Raw genomic sequence first — 26,501 nt, forward strand, 5'->3', positions numbered from 1 at the left:
TGGAGTGCTCTTTTTGCCAGCACAAGGGAGTGTTCCACGATAATTGTCAGTAATTTGTGATGAACAACTTGAGGATAAATCTCATTGTATACTGTAATTCTTCAGCAGTTGGCGAGACAGCATAATTTATACTGCTTATTGTTTGTATTCACATAAAATAATTGAAAATATAATTAAATATTTTTTTCCTTTTTTGGCACATATTTTCCCGAATTTTAGCACCTAAAAATTCCGAGCTCTAGTTATGAACTATGCGACAGAAATACAAATTTGCTTTGACTATAGCTTTCACTAATCTTTTATTTTGTGCTTTTAATTTAGTAACCATAAATTAACAGATGGATTCAGTAGATATGCTCTTTTCCACCTCAGACCACAGAGGAACATGTTTCTGCAAAGTCTACTAGAAATTAGTATCTAAATCCTTGAAGTATTTGTTGCACAGCATGTCTAAATATTTCACATAGTTTTCATAAAATGGTACTGTAGTTTCTTACACATTTCCTTTCTTAAGTAAGCCATCTTCATTTCGCGGAAAAGTGGGACATTTGAAGTCAACATTCTACAAAGAAAGGATATGTAAGCATTCTGTCAGACTCGTGGAAAACAGAAGGACAACATCCCCAAAGCAGGACTGTTCTGCCAAAAGGAGGACATATGGTGAGTTTAACCATGACATGACAAACAGTATTAGAATAAGATAAGAATTTATTTTGAAAACAGAAAAAGGGAGTATTTTCCTGGACCAAAAATACAACACAAATTGAGAATATCAATACTGTGGCAATTCGTACCTAACATTATAGCAATTAAGTAATTGATTAACTAGCGGACTTACTCGTGTTAATTATGTCAGTCTGTGCGGCTGACAGCTGTTTCGGTGCTTCATCACACCATCCTCAGAGCCTACTAGATCTCGGCGTCTTCTCGAACTTCTCTGCCTGTTGTGTAGGTGTGTTTGATTGTTGAAAGGTGTTGAAAAGTGGAGTCACGAGTAAGTCCACTAGTTAATCAATTACTTATATTCAAGTGCTAAGAGTAGTGTACACAAGATTCAAAATGGATTATAGCGATTGTCAATATTGTCACAAAATTTTGCGGGAAAATTCTATATCATTGTGTTAATAATGTACATATATATATTTTTTCTCAACAGAGGAGAGGCCAAAGGCTTACCACTTCTGTTCTGTGAATGATAGTTGCCACTGAATAGCCGCATTCTTGTATGAATACAGAACATTTTACTGTGAATTTAAACCAGACTATGTATGGTAATGATGACAATGACATTTGAATAAATTATGACGAAATGGGTCCGAGGCCAACGCCGAAATTTATCCAACAATTCTACTTCATTTGGTTGAGGGAAAGCCTAGGAAAACACCCCAATCAGGTAACTTTTCCCAAACGAGATTTGAACCCACCTCCATTAGTTTCACAGTCAGACATGCAACACGACAAATTATTGGGTGGGCTCGGGTCCACCACTCATGTACCTACCTTCATGATAGCTTAAGACAAAATGACAGATCAACTCATTAATACATCACACAACGCCCTCTATACAAGGAATAAACATACCAACCTCAGTCGTCCCATGTCAACTGTAACATACACTGGTCTATCCAAGAATACATACCTTAAAGTCGTAAGTACTACCTAACTACTATAATGTGGCAACGTACTAAACATTCTGTTCCTGTGCTATACATGATGTCATACTTCCACAACCACTAACTGATAATGCGAGATGTGACAACTAGGATATTTTAAATTTTAAGATTAGCCTAAAGTGCACTAACGTGGCAGGAATAGAACAATGCTATATTACCGGTACTCTACCAAGAGTAAACCGTACTTCACAGGAGCAGATGCTTATTCTTCAAGAGATTCAAGACGAATGACTTAATTCCAACTCCAGTATGACTGGTAGGAGAATTTGGTTTCTGCGCACTTTGAAATGTTTGTTGCCGAGCTATAGATAAATCAAATTATTGCTTTCTGCTCAATTTTAGTAGTTGGACAATTCCACGAAAATATCAGCCTACAGTACCTGGCCACATTATTATAATCACTGGAACAACACAAAGCGCTCACGATCGAATGTTTTCCATTTAGGATTGTATAGGATGTTCTGCGCATGCTCACAGTTTCCCACAGCTCCTCTCATCTGAAGCTGCTACGACTTCTGCTGGCGCACCCATGGTATTTTCAACGCATTTCGAATTGGCGGATCAAGGTCACATACAAACGTACAAACCAAGCACGAGCCACAACTGAGAGCTGTGAACTGAAGCACTGGTAATGCCCCAGCTGACTTTAGTTGAGAATTGTCTGGGATGGGGTAAGCACACGTGGCAAATGCAGTCCATTGTTTGACCTTGATCAGCCAATTCGAAATGCACTGACAATATTAGCTCTGACAATGCACGACCCGCCACAGCTCTGAGCTCGGCTCTGACTGTTTCTCTACTCTGAACTCTTTATCTTCGCTACCTTCTCTATCCTCTCTATTCTCTCTCTATCCTGTCTATTCTCTCTGTTCTCCCTACTCTCTCTCTGTATCATCTTTGTTCTCTCTCTATCCTCTCTATACTTTCTATTTTCTCTATGCTTTTTGTTCTCCCTCTTGTCTCTCTATCCCCTCTATATTCTTTGTTGTTTTTATTCTCTCTATCCTCTACCCTGTCTATCCTCTCTGTATTCTCTGTCCTCTCTATTTTCTCTATCGTCTTTTTCCTTCTCTATCTTCTCTATTCTCTAGTAAAATTCATGTTCTGGGAATAATAAGTTAAGTAAGTAGTAAAATATCGCTGCAATCGAAAAGTATTGGGAATAAATCTGAATAATGAACAAAAAAAAGTTTCCTTCCCAGGCAGAATTCGAACCACGGAAGTCTTAGTTACCAGTCTGTCGTGCTCTGGAGTGAACAAAGCTCTCAAATCAGCTATAAGGGTCGATCTGGTTTTTTTGCCACTACTGTACCGGTACATAAAATGTATTTAATTATTGATTTTTTCTTTACATTTCCCTAAAATGGGCATTGTTGGCTATATTTTAACATGTTCAAAAATATTTCATTTCGAAAGGAATTTTGTGGATGTTAAGCTACAGTCCCTGGCCAAATTATTGATCAAATTATTAGATGCACCTTTATTTTGTAACATTTATATAAGTTATTTAAATAATATCTGTTTAATATTTTTAAATCGTACATTAGTAAAGATTATTATATCACTAGTATATGACTAAAAAATATTAAATATGTATTATTTAAATAACATATATATTGTGTTACAAAATAAAGGTTTGTCTAATAATTTGGCCAGGGACTAAACCTAATCTCAAAATAGGGACAGAACGGATCGGGATGGAATGGACCAGGATTCCGTTCTACCCCAGCATTACTATTATTTACTAGGTTTAATACCTTTCTTCTTGTCTATATTATCTCCTGATTCTTTCATATTTATTTAATAGTCTTATCCTATTAGAATAGCAAATGAAAAAAATAGCCACTTAAAAGGAATATAGGCCTAAATAAATAAATAAATAAATAAATAAATAAATAAATAACAAATTTGATAATATTTTTTAAGGTGTTCGTTTTTTGCATCAGCACAACAGATAGGGCTCTTGAAGAAAATTCAAGAAGTTCGTGTGCACCAACTGATGATCCTGCCTTGACTACAGCCTCAGCTCAGAATACCCAAGAAGGTACGGTCGAGTTAACTCCTGTGAAAGATGTGTGCCTATGTTCTTCATCAACTTCGACCAAATTTCTTCAAATTTCTCCACAACAGATCTCCACCATTCCAAAGATTAACACACAAGAGACGAGAAGAAAGAGAAATAAGAGTTTTGCTGCGATTTTGACAGCGTCACCTTATAGAATGAACTCCAAGAAGTATTTTAAAGTTCCAAAAGAAAGGTGAAGGAACTGGAAGAACGAGCTAGAAAAAGGTTGAAATTCGTCCCTAGGACAAGGAAAGTAAAGTACAATGCAAAAAAGTAACAAGGCAGAAGAGTAAAATTGAAGAGGAAGATGACAGTGAAGATGATGAGAGTGGTGCAGAATGCCTGTACTGTATGACTTATATTCTTGTTCGACAGAAAGATAGGTAGCTTGTGTCTCCGGCCATAACTGGGCACATCATTCTTGTGCAGGAATCGATAGCGAAAATGATGAAGCACAACACATCTGTGCAAAATGTGTTGATCATGATTGAATTCTTTTTTTTTTTCAATTTATAATATGTCCTTATGGTATTGATTTGAATGGATGATGTTGATATTTGCCAACTTTAATTAAGGGTGGGGCAGAACGGACTACTTTCATATTATTTTGTTTTTTGTTATTGGTTGCCCCTATACTTTCTATGTATAACCTTTGTTCTTCATAGTGAAGAGGGCATATTAAAGAACATGTCTACAAAATTTCTCCTTTTTATTTATAATACATAATATTTCATATCCATTTTTCATGTTAAAGGCTCCGTTCCGCCCCTGGTTCTCCTAGGGATGTCAAGAAAATAGCATATGAATTACCTCGCGTGGGGCAACGAGCTACCTGCTTCTGCTTCAGTCGGCCACAAAGAATAGACTACAAAACAGGAGGGAAAAAATGCTTTGTAGTAAAACATTTCTGAAGTACCGGTATTTTTAAATTATTTTATTTATCACGTGGTCATAAGTAATGGTATTTAAAACAGAAAATTATACATTAATGTACTTGTACAATACATAATTAATATTTTTGCAGAAGAACGCCATTTATAGAACTGCATACGATAAAACTTCCGCAGTATTAAATTAATCAGTTTAAGCATGAATTATGTTGTTTCAAAGTCATCACCTGTACTTGACGAAACCTCGTCAAATTAAAAACGACGTATTCTATGGTGTTCTGAAACCGACCTTATGTCTGGACAGTGTCGTTTTAACGCATGGGCGAACCAGGTGGACGCCCAAGGCCTTAGGTTGTAAAGGGCCTGAAAATGAAGATAATAACAATAATAAGTATAGGGTCAAATCAAGTATTACTTTTAGGAGCGAAACTTCATTCATTGAACAATAATGGTATTATTTGTTGGTGCCTCTCTGTCCTACCTGCATTGATAGTATTATTGCTAACATTTCTGTCGCTATGTCTCAGCTAGAGTGCCTCTATATAAACCAGGAACTCTAGACTTGGTAAGTCTATGACCATTCACTTCTCTCTTTCCAAGCTAAAATTAATAAAAGATGAATTAAGAAATCGCATGGCACAACAGACTTAAATAATTTAATTTTCATGAGTACTGAACATGAAATTTGGCGGAAATTTGAACACACAATTGACGACCCCTCAGAAAAAGGATGTAACGGATGTAACATCAGAGTCTTGAAATATATGATGTAGGTGGAGAAAGTAATTTTAAAGCACTTATTTATAACAATAAATTATTATGTTCAATAGCCGAATAAACTTGTATCCTTGTTTAGTTAAATGGTTGTGATAGTAAATATGAAATATGCCCCTGACATTATTTTCCTTTCTTCTGAAACATGAATTACAGTTTTGTTTGTTATATCTTTATTCCGGTGAGATCTCAATTCACTGTTTGACTCCTGAAAGTGCCAGAAAGTTCCTCCCTAGAGACTAGTATTCAAGGAAAGAGTATTAATAAATGTTGAAGTTCGTCCCAGTGTTCAACATCAAAGAGATGAGTTATTATTGTTATAAGTTGTTATATTATTATTAATTTGTATATTTTACTCAAGGGGTCCAATTATTACTTTCGCCGAGGGCCCACATCACTACTGATTATTCTCTGTGTCTGGGAATACGTTATTTGCAACGTCAAGACGAAATATAGCCACATATTATCATCGGATAATCTTCCTCTTAAACGTGGCTTTGTTAGTTTTAATTAATGAAAAGAATTGCTCACATAAACAGTATACTGCCCAACAAAGAAATAAGTTCAGTCGCAAATTTTCAAAGTCTTATATACTCGGTAAGATGTAGCTAAGGTTTTATTGTAAAAGCTAACAAGGGCCCCCATGACTTCTCTACATTTATCGGCATGAAATATTTCGTACTGTCGTTTGATGCTACTTCTCTTAGAAAAAATTTTGTTCTGCATATTAAGTGCATAACATTACCTCCAAGTTCGGAACAAATGGTAATCCGAAGGAGCAAGATTAGAGCTATAAGCTGGATGTGGTAGGAGTTCGATTGCTCCCAGATTCTGGATTTTTTTGTCTGGTAATTTGAGCTTTGTGGGATCTTGCGCTGTCCTGTTGCAACAGAACTACCTTACAATTCACCAATGCCAGATATCCTTGAGCTAAAACAACATAAACTCATTCAAGTTGATCTTCTCCATATCCACATTTCAAAGGCTTCTATTCCTTTTTGTTCACTTTGTCGTAATGTCCATGTTTCTGCCCCATACAATGCCACACTCCATACAAAGCACTTCACTAGTCTCTTCCTTAGTTCTTTTTCCAGAGGTCCGCAGAAGATGCTACTTTTTCTATTAAAAGCTTCCTTGGCCATTGCTGTCCTCCTTTTGACTTCCTGGCAGCAGCTCATGTAACTGCTTATAGTACACCCCAAGTATTTGAATCTGTCCACTTGCTCTATTGCCTCATTTAGAATAGACTTTCACTCATTGTTTCATATAAAGATTATTGAACAGTCTTCTCTCTTTCCAATCCACGCCAATTTTCTTTAGGATTCCCATCAATTTATTCCAATCCACTCTGTCAAAAGCCTTTTCTAAGTCCACAAATATTACATACACTTCTTTATTTTCTCTAGGTATCTTTTGCCAATTGTCATAGCACTACAATTGCATCTCTCGTACCTTTTCCCTTCCTGAAGCCAAACTGCTCTTCTTCCAACTGTTCTTCCATCTTAGAATATAAACGTCGATGCAGTATGCGCAAGAGAATCTTCGCTGAGTGCGATATTAGACTGATAGTCCTGAACTCCTTACATTTCTTGGCATTATTTTTCTTCGGTATTGGAATCGACACTGTCTCCGTAAAATCTTCAGGGCATTCGCCTTTCTCATGTATTTCGTTCCATAATGATAGAATTTGCTTCTTGTCTTCACCCAAGCATTTCACTAATTCAATGGGGATTCCATCAACTTCTGTTGCTTTCTCTTTCTTCATTTCCTTAAGCACTAGTTCAACTTATATATGGAATAAAAAGAATTAGGGGCTTTTGGCAGCAACAAAATCAGTTTTCTAAGTATTCACTGGACTTATCAATGTGTGATTTATTTTTATTCCCAAAACTCAAAGCATCATTAGGTTGTGACAAGAGTAATGAACACAATTCCAGACACGACCTTCTACTATTACTTCCAGTTACTTCATGATGTTTTCTGTAATGTGTATGTGTAGAAGTGAATTACTTAATTAGACTGTCCATAAGCGGAACTATTAACTCTTTCCAGTACAAATTTCTTTTTCCAGTTGACACACTACGTAGATATGTATGCACATTGTGCCAACAGTCTATGACAAAAATGTGTACTGGCAATAGAGATGACTCAATTATGCAGTTATTAAAATGAAGAGTCTATTTCAAAATATAAAAAATAAAAAAATAAATGAAAACAAAGACAGTTTTAGGATTTCATAGGTTGAAATAATGGATTGGGATTATTCTTGTCCTAATGTCTCAATTAATTATTTTAGGTTCAATCAAATCCTCACATTTTGTTTACTGAAATTTGAAACGTAAAAGAAATTGATGTTTCTAGTTTAACAGAACAGGAACATAATAGGGCTTACTGATGGCCACTGTCAAGAGTAATAATGAAAAGATGGGAATATGAATAAGAAAAACTCAATTATGTAGGGATGGCAAAGTGTTTAATTTGCTAAAATAATTTATACCTGTTATGTGCATACTTCAGTTAAAAATAATAATGGTTTAAAATAAAAGTCAGATATTTAATTACATGTTACAATTACTGAACAAAAGAGCATCACACTAATAGATGATAACCATAAAAAAGATAAAATCTTATTGCTTGTTAGTTTGGAATACTATTCACAGTTCCATTGAAGCTGCAACTGAACATTTGGCCAAATTCAGTGCTCGAATTGTGTTGGACAGTTCTTGTTAGATTTAAAGAGAAAGAAACATTGTAACTTGAGATATACCTTTGATTTCTTGAAACATTCTGAAATGTAATGTGAGAACTTTGACGGATGCTTTATATATCTGCGAACAAGGGAAATGACATATTATTAAATGTAAATTTTTCTTTTTTTTTAATTTTAATTCCATTTTTCCACTGAACTCTGCTGTATACCAGCATTTTGTTACCAATATTAATTATTTCAGATACCAGTACTATTACGAAGTACCGTACCTATATAACAGTATAGTCGCTTTGGCCAGCAGTCACTTAATATCACTTTCATTCTATGTTAAAATCTGAACATTTGAAGTTTTAATAATGCTCGTAGTTAGGCAATTTTACATTGTATCATTAGAATGTATTATTTATTTTTTTACTTTGGTCACATTAAAATTAAAATACCAGTACATATTAACTTACATTATTACAAAAATCAGGATTTCTAAAGTCCTTTTTACTCCTTTCATTATCCAGTTACTGAAACTACTAGACAAGAAAGGCAGCAGAGTATATGAAGCATACCTTATTTGTGCTTTGCAGTTATAATGCATTTTCCCACCAGATTATGTCCAACATAACCTAACAGATATTTTACAGCACTCAATTTAGTACAAATTCTGCAGACTTGTATCAAGTAGTGATGAAAGCACCACCAACAGGCAACACACCTTTATACCTTTTTTCTTATCTGGCGTCTTTGTTCTTTCTTGGCTTAGAAATAATGCACTATGAGTTGATATGTCAGCAACCACTTCGAGCACTGCCAAAATTCAACTGACCTGACCTCTAGTTTTTTTTTAACTGACATGTTAAAGGAAATAAAGTTCAACAGTCTTTTGCTACAAGAATTGACTATGCATCACGAACTACACTGACTGTGTAAAAATTTACATCAGCATCAATAACCAAACAGAACTTTACATGTATAACAGTGCCTGCCTAAGGGTGGAAGGAAATTCCAGTTATGTACATATTATAACATGTCTCATTTTGTATATTGTTGTAACTAAATTTTTTGCCAAAATGTCTGATATGTCCTTTCAGCTAGATGTCATAGCAACCCCTTTATCAGTTATTTGTTTAAACCCATTATAGAACTATGATTAATATTTATAACATCTAAATTTGTGATTCTTTGACCCCAGAAGTGATTTTATTTTATTTTACTTCTGTAATAGGCAGCGGTATTTATTTTCTGAGATAGGAACTAAATTTTTTTAAATATTTACACAATACTGTCCTATAAGGGGTTAACAAACCACTATAACAGGTTGGTTGCTAGCCCGTTTGTAATAAAATACCTACTAAAGAACAAGGTGTACAGTGTCAGATCAAAGGGAGTGACTTCTTATATTACGTGGAGAAAGTCTCTTGTTGTTAATGAAGAATCATATGGATCTAAAGCATCAAAGACACAATAATTCCTCATCGCAAAGAATTACATTTACTTCTATTAATATTCGTTATTCTACATGAACTTGTGACTCGATCACTTTTGCACATCATAAATTCTTCTTAATTTTCACTTTAATTTCATAAATATTTATTTATGCAATTTCTTGTAATATAGAAGCATTTCTTTTTTCGGGTGAGTCAAATATTTGTTAGTGAAAAAAAAATTAATTATTATTTTACAAAAGAAAAAAAAAACCAAGAAAAATCTGGACATGAACAGAAATCAATGACATGGATGTTCTTGGGGAAAGTTAAAACAAATTACTGGAAACAGTCTGTTGGCGAATATTCAGACTTGGTGTAAGTTATGCTTCATGTAGACGCGAAAGGAATAATAATAATAATAATAATAATAATAATAATAATAATAATAATAATAATAATAATAATAATAATAATAATAATAATAATAATAAGAATAAGAAGAAGATTGCAACAATGTAACCTGTTTTAACCTATTAATATCACTGCAAAGTAAACTAAAATTTATCGAGGTAATTGAAGCGTAATCATAGCTCTTTATGAAACATTCAGAAGTCAATCACGAACTGTATTTATTAACTCAATCTCCCTTAATCTGACAATGGACATATATAATCTCACTGCAGCCTGCTTATTTATTAAATTCGTGATTAAGTTTTTCATTTTGTTGCCTTTTCTATCATAATGCCCACAGCTCACTTAAATATCTTATACTAAATGTCTTCAATTGTACGGTATCTGACTTAATGTGAGTTGTAGAGCACCAGAGACTTCATTAAAATTATTGTCGAAAACAACGAAAATAATGTATGTATTTCTAAAGCAAGTTGAAGTGTCCAGTATTAAAATATGATGAAAAATATACATAATCCAAGGATAGAGATCTGGATCCACATGTGCAAACAGGCAAATAACACGTTTGTTTCCTGTGTACATTCATCACCCTATCTCAACATACAGCCAATCCAGCTTTCTAGGTCTTTCATTTAATGTCTACTCACACAACAACGATCTTAAACATGATCTGCATTGCAAACATGATATATTTTAGTCTGAAAGAATCTGTAAATTGCCTAAAATTCTATAGATATTATGGTATTATTAAATTCACTCAGATAGAACAAAACTTTGAGTTATTGTAAATGCGTCAATTGTGATCCAAAACGTGAAGAATAAGGCTTTTGAAAGTGCGTGGGAAAGTTTCTGATGGAAATATACAAATTTATTGAAGGTAAGAACACATGTATGTGTATTGTGTAACAGTAGAGATGCGACAACAATGGTTACTGGTACCGGTAAGAGAGTGTTCACCTTCTGGCATGTACCAGTATTTGATATCACTGTGGGAAACTAAATTTTTTAGTTTTTTTTATCCATATAATTCTATGATGATATCTGTGAAAAATAGACAAATGAGGTTGGGAGAAAGGGAAATTTTAAAAGTATTTAACTTGTCTTTTCTAACATATGAAAAAAAATTAAAAGAGTTATTTACAGCAAAATTCAAATGAAAGCATTAAAAGCAGTACACATGTCACTGACATAACAAATCTTAGATAAATGTGAACAATATCAAAACTTCGAAATTAACTTGATTCTGAACTAAGATACGGTACAATTAAAACTTCAAATAAATAATGAAGGTGAAAAAAATAATTTCAGAATAAACTCCAAGAAAAATGTTTAAATATCAATCCCTCAGGAACAGGTTTCACAGATACACTCACTTCTTCGTGAAATTATTAAGAAATGAAGCAATTTGAAAGTTACTGTCACAATATGCAAATATACCACTTCAGTCCTAATTCATAATTGCAAATCAACTGTCATTTTATTAAAAATTTGATAAACCTTTTAGATTAAATTTCGAATAAAATATATATTACACGCAACATAAATTTAGTATAATTTACGACTAATTTCCTCTACCGGTACATAATATTGCAACATGCAATAGATATAATTATATAGATCTTGTAAATCTGTAACCATATTATCAAATAATAATATGATCTGATATAATTTGAAGCATGGATTGTCTGTACTCACTGTTTTTTCAATTGAGTTACCTCATTACTGCCTTATTTATATAAAGCATATTGCCGTTTTATACAGAAGATTAGCATTCGTTGAAAAAACAGGGCCATAATCCTTCATTCAACAGGAGACTGAAGTCTTCGGTTCTGACTGTTACAATCCTGACATGACATAGCACAGAGCTGACAACTAGCTGGTCATACAGACATGGCATAACCGTAACATACAGAGAATCTATCTGCATCATGCATGCGCAGCATTCCCATTTAAGGCATAAACATTAATGAGCTTCCTGTATTCCTGATAGCTTATCAGAGGTGGGATTCTTAACTCCCGGTGACTCATCACTACGTACATGGGGGCTGCTGCTCCCAGGCACATTCAGCGAGTTAAGAATACCAGTTTTCAGTTCTGTTTTTAGAATCCATTCACTCACACATCAGTAACAATATCAACAGCGAACTATTCACATTTCCCAGCAAATAGGTAGAACTGACTGGCTTTGAAATGTCAACAACATTATTTCTCAAGTCAAGTTGGCAATGGAAATAATGATCAGAATGTAATAATGTAAGGCCGAAAGAAACAATACATCGACACCCATCGAAATACCAAGCACCATTCATCTTCAGACATGTCTTGAATATGAAGAAGAGAATGGACATATGCAACAAAGTACGGTACGAAATTTCTGACAAACGGCGATCTGACCTATGTAAAGAGTTGAACAATTTGACTGATTACTGTTTTCATCTGCATATTTAATTGTAATTATGGTCTGTTTCTTATTGTTAATCTAGTAATGAGACTGATCTCTTGGACAAGGTTAGAATACCAATTTGTTTGAGATTTAGTACAAATCAAACAGCATGTACAGGACAACTCCACGTAGCGTAAAGGTTTACAATGTATAAAATGTTATTTCACGTTAATGATAATTTTATTTTTTGAGGAATATATATGCTATTAGAAAGTTTGACATATTGTGCCATTCTGTAATAATTTTTGTTGTTAACAGGTGCTACTATAATATTATTGAAACAACTAATTTGTTGCCTTTGCACACTGGAGACTCTATTTCAAATTCTGACGAGTGCATGGTAGATTTTCTCGGATTACTCCCGTCTTCTCTGCTGTCATTCCATCGTATCTCTGCAATTTACAATAAACTTTTATATAGTGCAATAGCAATGGGGAACTGTAACACGATATAACATCACAAAAGAGACCAACTCTATGGGCTCCATATAGCGAATATTCTACGAAGAAAGTAATTATCGTATAGGAATCCATTAAGTTATCGAAAACTCCTGTTTATTCGAGTATAACTCGATGGTGGATGAGTACCATTTCATTTACTGCTGTGTTCTTTCATCTGCCACGGCTTCTTTAACAGCCTACGTGAATAATTCCGCTTCAGTGATAAGAACATTAGTTAGGTGGAATTCATTATCCCGACAAGTTGGGAGAAAAGTGATGGACAAAATGTCGAATTCTGACATAAACGTCAAATCTGATAATTTATCCTCTGGTTCGGGAAAAATATTAACTTCATAACATAAATTTATGACATGGTGATCATTTTCTCGGCTGGAATAGAAACCAATGACTTAGGAACTGATAGAAAGCTTGACAATCACTCTATCACACATTTAAATATTATATATAGGTACCGGTATTTTTATACGAAGTTATAGGAACGGAAGTAGGTGTGTTCAGAAAGTTTGTATTGTTACATTCTGGATATCCAATATAATCATTACAATCTTTTCATTACCATTAGAGCCAACTTGAAGAGGTTGACATAGTCCAGTTTCCTAAAAGCCATACCAGTATTCATAAAAATTTAATCGGGTTATTATCATGAACATTTACTATTAAAATTGTTTGAACAGCTAGTAGTATTGATAAAACAGAAACGAAATTTAAGAACTGGAATATTATCAAGAAATAAAGACACTCTTGTCTCTGGCGAATTAGTACTAAGTAATGAAACGAAAGTTCGTACAATGATATATTGAAAATCATTGGTAGAGATCACTCTTCAATATTGTGGACATTTTCGGACTCTTTCTTATTTACAGTTTTTATCTGACAAATGTACTTCAACTAAACTTGTGAGACTGTAAATATACAAACATAATTTCTCACAAACATGTGTGCCAAAAATATGGATGTAATAAACTCATTTCTTCCCTTTATCACTCGATTGGAAGTAAATTTGCAACTATATTTCCCGAGCTCTACATATTCGCTTTGAGTTTAAAATGTTTCCATTTTAATTGGCGATTGTATACGACTAAGAATCGTGTCGGAGACAAATGGAGAAGATGAGTGTCTCTCATATTAACAAATTACTTACATCAGTAAGTAATCAATATGAAATTAAATTTTATGCTTTAAGTTATGAATGCATTAATAAGAAAATACAATCAGAATTAGGCTTTTGGGTATTCCACAGTGTCCTGGAACTTGACATTTTCAACGTTTCAGAACTACATGCAGTTCCATCATCAGGGCACATAGGTAAGACCAGAGGGATCGCCGGATTAGCCTGGCATAACGAGCCCAACAGAGTAGGCGATCCGTATCTAGCATAATGATAGAAGCTGTATGTAGTTCCGAAACCTTGAAAATGTCAAGTTCTAGGTCACAGTGGAATACCCAAAAGTCTAATAAGATCACAGTTACAGTTAAAGCCTAAAAACGCATATAAAGAAAATATTACTTCAGATAAAGTTAAATGCTAAAATGGAATGATATTTTTATATAACTTCATCGTTGATATGAGTAGCCAGTTTTCTCAAATGTGTTTTAATTGCCAAAATCAGTTCTCCTCGAAGGCTTTACAAAATTGGATTAAAATATCATGCAGGTCTGCTCTCTTTGTTCCTTTTGACAAGCAGATGAGCTAGGTCAAGATGTTCATCAGATTTAAGCAGATGCTAATTTTTCACTTTATTAATATCACCACGCTTGTTAATTTTTTACTTACCAAGCCTGGGGACATTGCGGAGTTACAAAAATATTACAATTCTTTTGTGTTTAATCCTTTTAAATTAGAGGAATCTGAATGGGTACAAAACTAATGAAGACTGTGCCCTGTTTTATATGGAAAATAGATTCCCTTAGTATTTCTAGTTCCATGCAAGGTAAAATAATGGAATCTTACCAAACGATCTTTCACTGGTTGGTTCAACAATTAGTTAATCATCTTCAGTTCACAAACAGTCTAATAAACATCGGGATAATAAATATGTAACCATTCATCATAAAACATTATGAATCATCATGTACAACATTTTTATATGACATTTGAACTCCCCATAAAATTTACCCTGTGCCCAGATAAATTTTCCTTTACCACTGTAAACTGTCCAGTATTATTATCGATTATCAGCCATTAAAATATTAGGTAGGAGGTACTGCCTCATTTCTGCCTTAAAAATGTAAATGCATGACTGGAATATTTAACAATCCAAATTCGTTCTTGGTTTTTGTTCTCATGCTCCACTTTAAAGAAACACAAAACATGTCACAAAACTTTAAATAACAGAGAGTATACTGCAATTTGTATTTTATTGATTACAAGATGAAGTGCATTCCTGGGCATGAAGTAAGCCTCTCTTTCATTTGAACACGATGTGTTACCTTCTAAATAAATTGAATTTATGGCTGAAAGTAACTACTAAAAAGAGATGATAATTACCAATATGTCATCATATGTTATCCTATCCGTACCCACAACGTATGTACATCTATTGTGTGAATCATAAAATTATCTAGGCCATGAAGGGATCACACAAGACTTTTTAAAATGTAAAGTTGCGGTTATGAAGAAGTTACATAGAAAAGTGTAATTGTTTCATTTTGTGACAGAAATCGTTCCCTAACAGTTACAAACACCAGCAGTAGTTAAATCCCTAATCTGAAGACTCCCCACCGAGGTTAGAGTTTTGGCACATCGTGTGACATTTGTCGTATACAGAGCAGCCATGGGGTAAGTTTACACCATAGTCTCTGAATACTACCTGCAGTTTGAAAGCAACATAGAACTGGCTAACATAAACATAATTTTATTAAAATAAAAGAATGTTAAGATTTTAAAATGATAAGTAAAAGTTTAATTTTGAAGATTTAATTGAGGAGCTTTAATGTCTAATGAAAGATATAAAATGATACAATGTAGACAGACGACAAATTCAGATGCTTCTAAATAATAAAATACTCGTAGTTGACATGCTAAATAATAACATATACGTGTTAATAAGAAAGAGTGAGAGTTAAGTTGTGAACGTTTCTGTTTAAATTTATTTTGTTTTAAGAACACTGATAGGGTAACTTATATTTACACTAGTTTGTCTCTTTGTATCTCATTGCAACTGACTTGTTTGATCAAAGCAGTTAAGTATTACTGTACTATTTTAGTTGTATTAAAAAGTGTTGATTATTCAGTCTGCTTTACATAAGAATAAATAGATGGCTTTAAGATTTTAATGAGAAATTGTTGTAAATTAAACATTTATATGAGATTGTATGCCAACATAATAACTTTTATAATAACAATTCTTGGAATGTGGCTCGCGAGAAGTTGTTACGAATATGCAACATGCACACATGCTCCCAAATAGAAATGAGAATATTCAGAACTAATCAGTGATGCATTTCTAAAAAAAAGTGCCCCGGCTCTGGAATTTCGAAGCATAAGCTTCTGGGTCATTCTATTTGAACAGAAACAGTTTGTTGCATATAGCCATAGAGAAAACTAAATTGGAACAAGTTTCTAATAGCAAAAATAAAGAGATTGTTAGGTTTGAAGGGTAGATTTCACTATGAAATTGTTGAAATATGAATAAAATATGACTTTTTATAAATGCAAAATTTGACGATAATATGAAAATCAGAAAAGTGTCCTGGTGCCGCCCAGCCTTGAAAATACACCAGTGGGAAAAATCTATGAAACCTGGGAGATTTTTGTATTGTAAGTCTTTTGTACAGTTAAGAAACACAGGACCCATTATTAACTATTTGTTGGAAAACAGATAAATTACAGTTGAGTTTATCATAAGTGATAGCCATATTGTGTGTATTCTTAGTTTATCATTGATATTACAAGGGCACCTGCAGGATCCAATCTCAGTGGTAGCAAGATGGTTATAAAATTAAGAGGAAACGGATGGATGAAGAGAGAGAAAATTGAACATGAAAAATAGCCAGTTCTGAAATCTAAATTACTCTGCGCACACATTCATGGTTTAAAGCACTCGCTTTTGTTGAATTGTTTAGCGAGGATTTCAGGATTTGTATCGAATACATAGAGAAAAATAAAAATCTCAGTGGTAGCAATTGCTACCCCCTGTGGGCGCCCTTGTGTTATTATTAAAGCGTCTCTATTGCGAATTTGTCTTAGTCTCAAACAAAATATATACCCTACTGCACATATTCTTATATAAGTGCTTAAAACTTAAACGTATTTATTGTAAAGGATTGATTATGGACTTCAGAACTCTTTTCAATGGGTAAAACTATTGGTATCCTACATAGTATTACATTTTTTACCCTTATATCATGTAATACTCGTAAATTACACAAAATAAAACTTCCTTCCACTCATTTGAATGCACTTCTTCTTCAACTCTAAAGCCACATCTTGTAAACAAATAAATACAACACTGTACCAACCAAAAGTAAAGCAACGTACTCGACTGTATTCACATTAGCCTTCAGATGCACATATGTGTCCAGTATATATAAAACTCTACTGCAATTCCTTAGTGCCTATTTGTTGTGGGAAGCAGCACAGACATCGTGAAATCTAGAGTTCAGCAGTAGTAACTTCTGAATTTGGCTTGTACTTTGCTGCAACTCAATTAACGATAGAAAAATAATGGCAATAATGCATCTCCAGAGAAACCAAGAAGTCGTGAGTGGGAAGATTTCAGCAGCTACTGGTTTGGATCACAGCTAAGAGTTCCTTCTATGAGGAGTAGGTGCCGCTCTCTTTTAGCACACTACAGTAGATGACCAGTTCACTCTTCAATCTTTCGCTTACATTACAACAATGATGAGCACTTTTGGTAAAAAATATCAGCACTACATTTGAATCTATTCCAACAAAAACATCACATTACTGAGAAGGACATGTCATCGGTAATCTAGATAAGATACATGACGCCTACCTTGTGTATTATTTGACGATGGAAGGAGAAATCTATCGAAACTAAATATTATAGAAATGAGTACGATAACATGACGAAGGACTCGCTACGAGAATCTGCAGTCTTCACATAAATAAAAGTATGGTACGAGTCAGTCGGGTGAACTAGTGAGTGAGCGGGAGCAACTCAACAGACACAGAATATCCAAAATACAATAGTAATAAGAAAAAGTTCCTGGATCATTATAATCACAATTGCAGAGCTCAAAGTTAACCATTGTATGAAAAAGCCACTTCTGAATTTTATAATAAACGTTCGCCTGTTTGAAAATAGCTATGAACAAATATAGAACCTTCTCAACAAGACTCTGTGTACACTATACGGAAATAATGGTCCTGCCATTCATGTCGTATATATATTATTTTACATTTAGGCCTATTTAATTATCTAGATGTGTAAACTAATAAAATACTCTATTACACCATACATACTGTGACGTAGACTGGGTGTAAAAACGCAGCTCCCTATGTTTATTGAGCACCCTAATTTAAAGCTATATTATTTTGTATTCTAATATTGCACATTCTAGCTTCCTCTTGGACGTGAGTCAGTCTCCCTCACTATCAACAAAAACAATGTGATGCTGGATCCCTTGTTGAGCACCAGAAGAGAAAACAGATTCTTATTTATTTGTGTCAATAACAACGTATGTGCTCTTCACTCGTTTGTTGGACTCGTTAGGTACAAGCAGAAGACACACGAGATCCGATGCGCGGTTCATCATCAAAAAACGTGGACTTCAGCATATTATTTATATACAAAATCGATTTACCAAAAGTTTGTGGTGTCTCTCACTGTAGCGCGGTGGCGGCGGCAATGGCAGCAACAACAACAACAACATACACTATTCAATGGTGTCATTGGAAAGCGGTGTCCTTGTGGAACGTGTCGGACTTGTGGAACATGGGCCGGCTGGTGCGGTTCATCGGCAGCTGCTCCTGGGACGCGAAGTTGTTCTCCGACTTGGGCCGCGGAAGGTTGAGTCTGTGCAGGGTCTTGCCCAGCTCGTGCAGGTTGCGGCCCAGCTCGTGGATGCTCTTGTCGCTCGACTGGTTGCCCATGGACTCTTCGGACGTGTTCACCTGCTCCGCCTGCTCAGCCAGCGCGTTTACCACTGCGTTGATGGTCTTACTCTCGCTGCCCATGTCCTCCTCGCGATGCGACACCAGATTCGGGTTCTTCCCGATCTTGTTCAGTCTGGAACAGTACCAACAAGCAATCCTACTGAGACGTCTTAGCTGGATCTTGGAAGATCCAGGTCAGACACGCAACGTCTTGCGTGACATTTGACAAAATTCCCAATCACGCCTGAATTTTGTCAAATATGTACCCAGATTTTACCAAGATCTACTCTGTTACCTCGTAACATAAAGTGAAACGACCCTTTGAGGAATTTGGACAACACCGACAGACATTCTGGGTTGCAAGGCACATTACAAACCTAATCAAGGAAATGATGACATTGTGGTATGCAGCCCTGATGCTGTGATTCATAAGTGTCACTGTTTGACATTTCAAGTTTCTAGGTATGGTGATAATTTACGGTTATGTCACATATTCATTAATTTGATCTGTCTAAATTGGAAACAAAAAATTTATCTCGCATTTTTCATACTGGTTCTATTTCGGAAATTTTATGCAAAATAAATTCATTTTACATTATTAACTGAACTGCTATGGGTATGTGCAACTCATAACTTCAAGATTTATTGACCAGATCTATTCAATTTCCGTGAGATTATTTTGAACACAACAAAGAAGTAATATTTTTAACACGATTGTAGAGAATTAAAAGACCATCTTTGAGTGTCAAAACAATATTGATGCAGTAAAACATAATTCTGAAAGAGTACCGGTAGGTGTTTGGGAGGAATACAGTGACGAAACTGTTTGAAACAAATAATTACAATGTTGGAAGTAGCCTCTAAATGTGACTGGCCGATAAGAATCTGTGTCATAAAGTAATCAAGAATTCTTATATTTTACTGCATTTTTTAAGAGACATATCTAGTTATTCGGAAACTACCTATTATTGAAAATAATCCATTTGAGTTCATTGTAGTAACATGAAGTTTATGTAGTAACATAACTGACTGAAAATAAATTATTCGATCAACATTATTTTAGTGTTCAGAAAAGTTGGTATAAATAGTAATTGATTTTTTTGTGTAAAAGTTGTTCTTTATTACTTTCGACAGATTCTGTAATGCATGTTGATCTGCATATCAACATGTTGAACTTCAGACGAAAATTATTTATAAAGAAACGAAAATTTTACTCTAGTAAGTTTTTATTAAACATGTATATATTGAATAATACATTACAATAGGTATGGAATTTGTGCTTCCGAAATACGAATTTTGTGTCTCTTGTATATTTGTGTCATATTTACATCAAGCACTAGATCTAATGTTTTTGAACAACTTATTTTGTCTCCATCTTCTCCCTTTATTACAATGCATAATTCAAATATAAGAAACACAATTCTATAAGTTTTGAAGTTTAAGAAAACAAGAAAATAAGAATACTGTAACTGTTATTTTTTGTTTCTTTAAACTTCAAAATTTATAGAATTATGTTTTTTATATTTGTATTATAAATTGTATAAGAAGAGAAAGCTGTTTTACTCATGCACACTATGAATCACAACGCAGTAAAATGGAGATTATAATCCCTATTCAGAGTCTTATGGTACTTGAAAGTGGTACGCCTAGTAGTCTTCTTGTGTTACACATACGACGTTCTCAAATACCAGCTCTTTTAAATGTAGGGTAGACTTAATAGCTGACGGATATAAATGTGGTATTTCCTGCACTGCTGGGTAGTCAAGAAATGTATGAGGCATGTCCAAGAAGTAATTTCCGATTGTTTGTAAATAAATGAGATAACGACGTTTTCAATATTACGTTATTATCACAGGATTGGTGTCAGATACATACAGGTATATTTACATCCTACATCCATAGATTTGTTATATTAGGGCAGACGTTTTTGTATTTATCCTCAAAATAATTTTCTAACAATGATAATTTGCTATTGTTTTATCATAATCACTTTATAAACTTATAGCAGCAGCAGTAGTAGTATAAAAAGGAACAAATCTGACACATGCAAAAAATAACTTTAGCAAGAATCAGAATATTTCTTCGTATGTATACTTGAAGAACCTACTTTGAGACGAATTTGAAAGCTCAATGTGGTATGAAGGTATTTTCCAGTACATACGATTATTTGCATTATAAACTAAATAAGTTTTCTTGGCTGTATTGCTATGTTTTATGAAATTCCTAGTGAAACGAAAATTTAGAATGAATATTGTATTTTTCACATTGCAATTTTCTTTACCAATATGATATCAGTTTCTCATCCATGATCTCTAGACGTTTGTGGTCAAAGAAGACAGTTGGTCTCGTTCTTATGCTGTTTCTGCACTATTTTCGCTGTCCCTGTCCTTCCAACATATCTACAGTCTAAATTATTAGGACATGAAAAGTATTTATTCTTCACAGTACGAAAGAACGTTTCTTAAAAACTTTCCATTTGATCATTTTACTTACGTATTATTTCCGATAATTTATCACTAAATTTTGATGTTATTTTAAAACGAATAAACAGATATGAAATGTAGGATGATCCTCATGGATATGGAGTAGTCGCCCTTAGTTGAAGTTGTATTCTACTAAAAGCTTTGAATAAAGGGAAAACTTGAAAGCCACTGATTACCAGTTTGGGTTATCATTGACTTGAACATGTCAAAGATGGACAGAGATAATAGCGTGAACACAACCATGAATAATTGATTCAGGACTATGGCGCCAAACTACATCAATGAGAGATGTCAGGACATTTGTCCTGATGTAATACTATATGGATGTATGGAGTGAATATAAAAGAAGTATTTATAATTTTGTAATGATAAAATAATATAGAAAACGTTGTCATCTCATTTATTTGCAAGAAATTAGAACTTACTTTCTGGATGCGCTTTGTAAGTTGATTGGAAGCTGTCGAGTGTGACGGCCTGTGCACGGGCACAATATTTCCATTATTTTGAAGTTTTCTATGATACTTGTGTTTTGTCTGTCAAAAGGCAACCCAACCAAATGAATGTTGAATGTCATTTCATTTCCTTGAGCAGGCATAGAAGTGCTCCCGTAATCTTACCTTTCGGCTGCAACACTCTCCATGGTTCGGCGCATGAGTGGGTACTGATCTAGCACCACGTTAAAATGCTCTACGGATAGAGAGAAGAGGTTGCAATAGGTTTCAGCGCGAACGCTGGCAACTCGGCGAGCGTTTGTTAATAAACAAATCTCTCCAAAGTAAGAGCCGTCACTTAGACTCGTGGCAACTTCTCCATTGGCCATCACGATATCCACAATGCCTTCTTGAATGAAATACATCTTGGTACCAATGGTTCCTTCTTTAATGATGATGTCCCCTGAAACATATGCAACCATAGCATATAATTTGTTTCTTTGATAACTGAAAAATAAAGGAGATAGTAATGATTTAATTCCTTGTAAAGTTAGATCATTTTCTATTCATATTACGTATACATACGCTTGAATGTTTAGGATATGATCTATAATATATGATAAAAACCGCAATTATTTGCTATCCATAGACATGGACTTTAAACAAGAGAGATAGAAAAATAATAATGGTTTGCCAAAGAAATAAGAAATAATAATTTTATTCATGAAGTTAGTAGTCAGTCTAAAAGGCCAGGGAGAAAGAAATGAGAAACAGGATGGAAATTCAAGACGTAATAGTAGATTCCAGAGGTACTGGTATCAAATGAAAGTGGATAGTACGATGGGACTTCAACAGATAATAGACCAAACAGGGGCGTATTTTGCGGGCTACCGGGGCTACCGGTGGTAGCCCAAGGAAATTACAAAAGAAAAAGTTTATAATATAACATAATGTAATAATTTTGTATTATTAGTTTTACCATAGTAATTAAAATTAAAGTATTTGTTAGATATATTTTGTGTAATAATAGGGTCAGCGGTAGCCCAAACACTTTAACCAGTATACGCCACTGAGACCAAATGGTTGATGAAGTAGGATCCATGGATAGATCATAGGAGAGTAGGAAGACAGAGAACCAAATAGGCAAACGAAATGAAGATTTAGGCTGTTGACTATCGGCTGCCGAAGCAGAGAGAGAAATGACAGAGATAGTTCAAGAAAACAGTAAAGATTGTGTGCTGAACTTGATCAGTATGGCTGACCGGTACTGCTTTAGCCTCTTTCACGTAAGAAGCCCTTGCTCTTAAGAAATGCCACTTATTAATTAGGTACTATCTAAACCATTGGTTCTCAACGAGTGTGCCGCAGCATACTATTGTGCCGCGAGATTAGCCAGGTGTGCCGCAAAACTTCTGAGGCTTTATTGTTGGTAAAAGTAATTAAAATGTTTCATTCAATATTTATTTTTGCTTTTACACAAAAGTTCAATTCGTGGTGGAATTGAAGACAAACACACACGCATTTCTTGTTCAACTGAGAGAAGTTTCTTGCGTTTCTTGTTTTTTATGTTTGTTAGTGTCTTAAGCCCAGCCCATTTTGTGCCAAGATGCTGGATATCGAATTTTATACATCTGCTCTGGATGACATTAAGGGTAATTCAGTACATGAAAGGAATTTCAATATTCGAACAAATCTAATGTAGTAATTGACACTTCATACTTATATCCATTGATTCTTGCATTGTTGCCAACTCGTATGTTAGTGTACCGCGGGAACTCACTACATGGGATAGTGTGCCATGAACGAAAAAATATTGAGAACCACTGATCTAAACCTATCCTAACAACGCGTTGGTAATACTCATACATATGACAGTAAAATCATGACTCTTAAGAACTGTGATGAACTGTTTGATAACAAAGTGGTATTCTGTAAATCGGAGCTTAACCCTCTGATGCATGGCTGTTTTTCCTCCCTTTAAATGCATGACATGGGCCTACGAGGCCCGCACTTACTTGCAATGTGAAATACGGTGTTAATTTGAATTGTAATGTAAAATACTGTGTTATTTTGAATGAATATGTTTATTTATTTAAATTATACAAAATGGTAACTAATATTGTATATAAATTTTACAATTTCATTACATTTTATTGTCTTAATTTTAAATATAATCTAGTCAATTTTCTATTTGTAGCCGTGAAGAATTAAATATATACATTCACATGTTAGATTCTCTTTTCATTTTACTTTTAACCTGTTGAAAAGATTTTAACTGTTTACATTCACAGCATATTACGAGGTGCATCCAGGAAGTAAGTTCCAATTGCCGGTAAAGGAAAAAAAGCATCAGTAAGTAAGAAATATTTATTGCACTATTTACAGATTCACTGTCTACTTCTCAACATAGTCACCACAGTTATTAAACAATTTATCACACCGGTGCACCATCATTTGTATTTCCTTGTCACAGAAATCTGCCGCTAACCTCTAGGGCCATGAAGTCACTGCCATCAGTGCCTCAACATCGTTGTGGAAACGTTTTCCAGCCAGAATGCGCTTCATAAGACGGAAGGGATGAAAGTCACTTGGCGCGATGTCGGGGATCTGGAGTGGATAGTCGAAGATCTTCCATCCAAACTGAAGCAACAGATTGCGTGTGGCATTGACTGTATGTGGTCATGCGTTGTCGGGCAAAAGTGTAATGACTCTTTATTCCACGTCTCTTGTTCTGGATCGCCCTCCTCAGATTTGCAATTTCTGACAATACCGCTCAGCATTAACTGTCTCCCCTCGTGATAAAAACTTGCACGTAACGTCACCACGTCAATCCAAGAATACAGTGCACATGATTTTTTGACAGAGATTGTCTGCATGAATTTGGTCCTCACAGGTGAACCACTATGCCGCCAATGAATGGATTGTTGTTTTTTTTCTGCTGCGGCACGCAACACCCAAGTTTCATCCCTGGTGATAACATTGTCGAGAAACTCGTCACCTTGCTCTGCATATCGCTGGAGGAATGTCAATGCTGCAGCCAGACGTTAAGTATTGTGTTCATCTGTCGGCTGCTTTGGCGACCATCTTGCACACACTTTCCGAAACCAAGCCACCGGGAGCGAGACATCTGGGGGAATTGACCAGAGAGTACCGAAATTGTGAAGTGCCGGTTCTGCAAAACTGCTTGCCGCACATTTTCCATCAGTTCTGGCGTCACCAGGGATGGTCGGCCACTACTGTGTTCGTCGTGCACATTGGTTCAGCTTATCACAGATTTATCCTTGTGTGTTGTACTTACAGTAGATACATTATACTCTTGTTCATCTTAGGAACAAAAGTTACAAGAGTTAGTTCAGCATGAGAACAAAATTCTGATGAACAAACTGGTCTGGATTTATGAGCATGCATCACTGGTGGTATGTCCCTCTTGTCTTCCTTCATGGTGCCGACTAAAGCAAGTCTTTTTGTGAGGAGTTCTAGTGCCAGAGGAACTGATGTGAGCTAAGCCTTTTTCTAGTGGCATGCCTATCTTCCTCCCAGTCTATATATTATTGCATCGAAAGAGTAGGCATTTTTCGCATCACAGATCCTGACAATTTTTCTTCCATATTTTTCGAGCTTGTTTGGCATGTACTGTAAAAATGGGCAGCGCCCTCTGAAAGAAACTACTGGTAGCTGTTCATCTACGATCATGAACTCAATGAGCACATACTTCTTGCAATTCTCGATGAAAATGCTCCATTCATAGCGAAAGACATCCAAACTCTCTGCTTGAAGTCTTTTATCCCAAGTCCTCTTGTCATCAAAACGCAATGCTTTACGAATTGTCTCAAAAGATTTATTGATATGCATGCTCTGTAGTGGGGATTGCTATTAGAAGAGGAAAATATTTATCGCATTGCTTCATTAGAATTATTCACTACACCAGCTAACAAAAATATTCCAATGAATGCCTCAAACTCTTGTCGAGATAATATTTACGTTTGGTAGGTTTTCCACTCATTTCACAGTGTAATTTGCTTCACTCCCGAGGACACCAGGATGATCAAAACAATGTCAGATGAAGTTTCTGCAGAAATATTATATAAATGTATTTAAATAATCTTTTACGGGAGCTTAGAAGCGGGCCTCAGAGACCCATGCTATGTAACAACAGGGTACTGGTAAAAGACCAACAATTTAGAGAAAATCTTCAGCCTGAAAAAAATGTCACTTCAGCTATTAGATCATAATTATATTTGTCGACTTGTCACAAGGAGGCAGCAGTTTATCGTGCAGAATTACAAAGCTATAGCTGTTTCATTTCGTGACCGGGCCTTTGAGACCCATGTTATGCATCAGAGGGTTGACCTATAGAGAAGAGTAGTGAAGTCACTTGTAGAAGGAGTTGTTCTACTTGGAAGACAAGAGATACTGTTTTGGTACCCCTTGGCTTCCAAAAATTTCAGTTTATTATTATGTCCTGGTTAGTAATTTTATAATTCATTCTCAGAAGTTTTATGCGAATTTTTTTAGTCTATTTTCAGTTTCGAATATAATTGTATAATATTATATGATTTATTGATTACTTATCGGAATCAGATAAAAATGACCACTAACTTTACGTCAATCTAGATGAAAGTAAAAATCTTTTAGCTACTTTAATCGATAATTGTTTACAATAAAATAAGCACTTTTACTA

At 34.8% G+C, this 26,501-nt stretch overlaps 1 protein-coding gene across 9 annotated transcripts in view; it reads right to left on the minus strand.

Moving 5' to 3' along the window:
- Positions 1–9,790: 9,790 nt before the first annotated feature.
- The window catches only part of Ih (hyperpolarization activated cyclic nucleotide gated potassium channel Ih), a 934,537-nt gene continuing 917,826 nt past the window's right edge, over positions 9,791–26,501 (minus strand). For 5 of the 9 annotated variants that reach the window (XM_069820890.1, XM_069820887.1, XM_069820889.1 and 2 more), the window contains 2 exons: positions 22,007–22,283; positions 9,791–19,039 (listed from right to left, as the gene is read on the minus strand). In XM_069820890.1, the coding sequence (XP_069676991.1) occupies positions 18,700–19,039; positions 22,007–22,283 (617 nt within the window). In that variant the 3' untranslated portion in view covers positions 9,791–18,699. Of the gene's footprint in view, positions 19,064–22,006; positions 22,284–26,501 lie in introns of all 9 variants that reach the window. The other 4 variants (XM_069820882.1, XM_069820888.1, XM_069820885.1 and 1 more) reach the window with 1 other exon arrangement.

This window comes from Periplaneta americana, chromosome 3 (assembly GCF_040183065.1).
Source record: "Periplaneta americana isolate PAMFEO1 chromosome 3, P.americana_PAMFEO1_priV1, whole genome shotgun sequence".
NCBI classification, from domain to species: Eukaryota; Metazoa; Arthropoda; class Insecta; order Blattodea; family Blattidae; genus Periplaneta; species Periplaneta americana.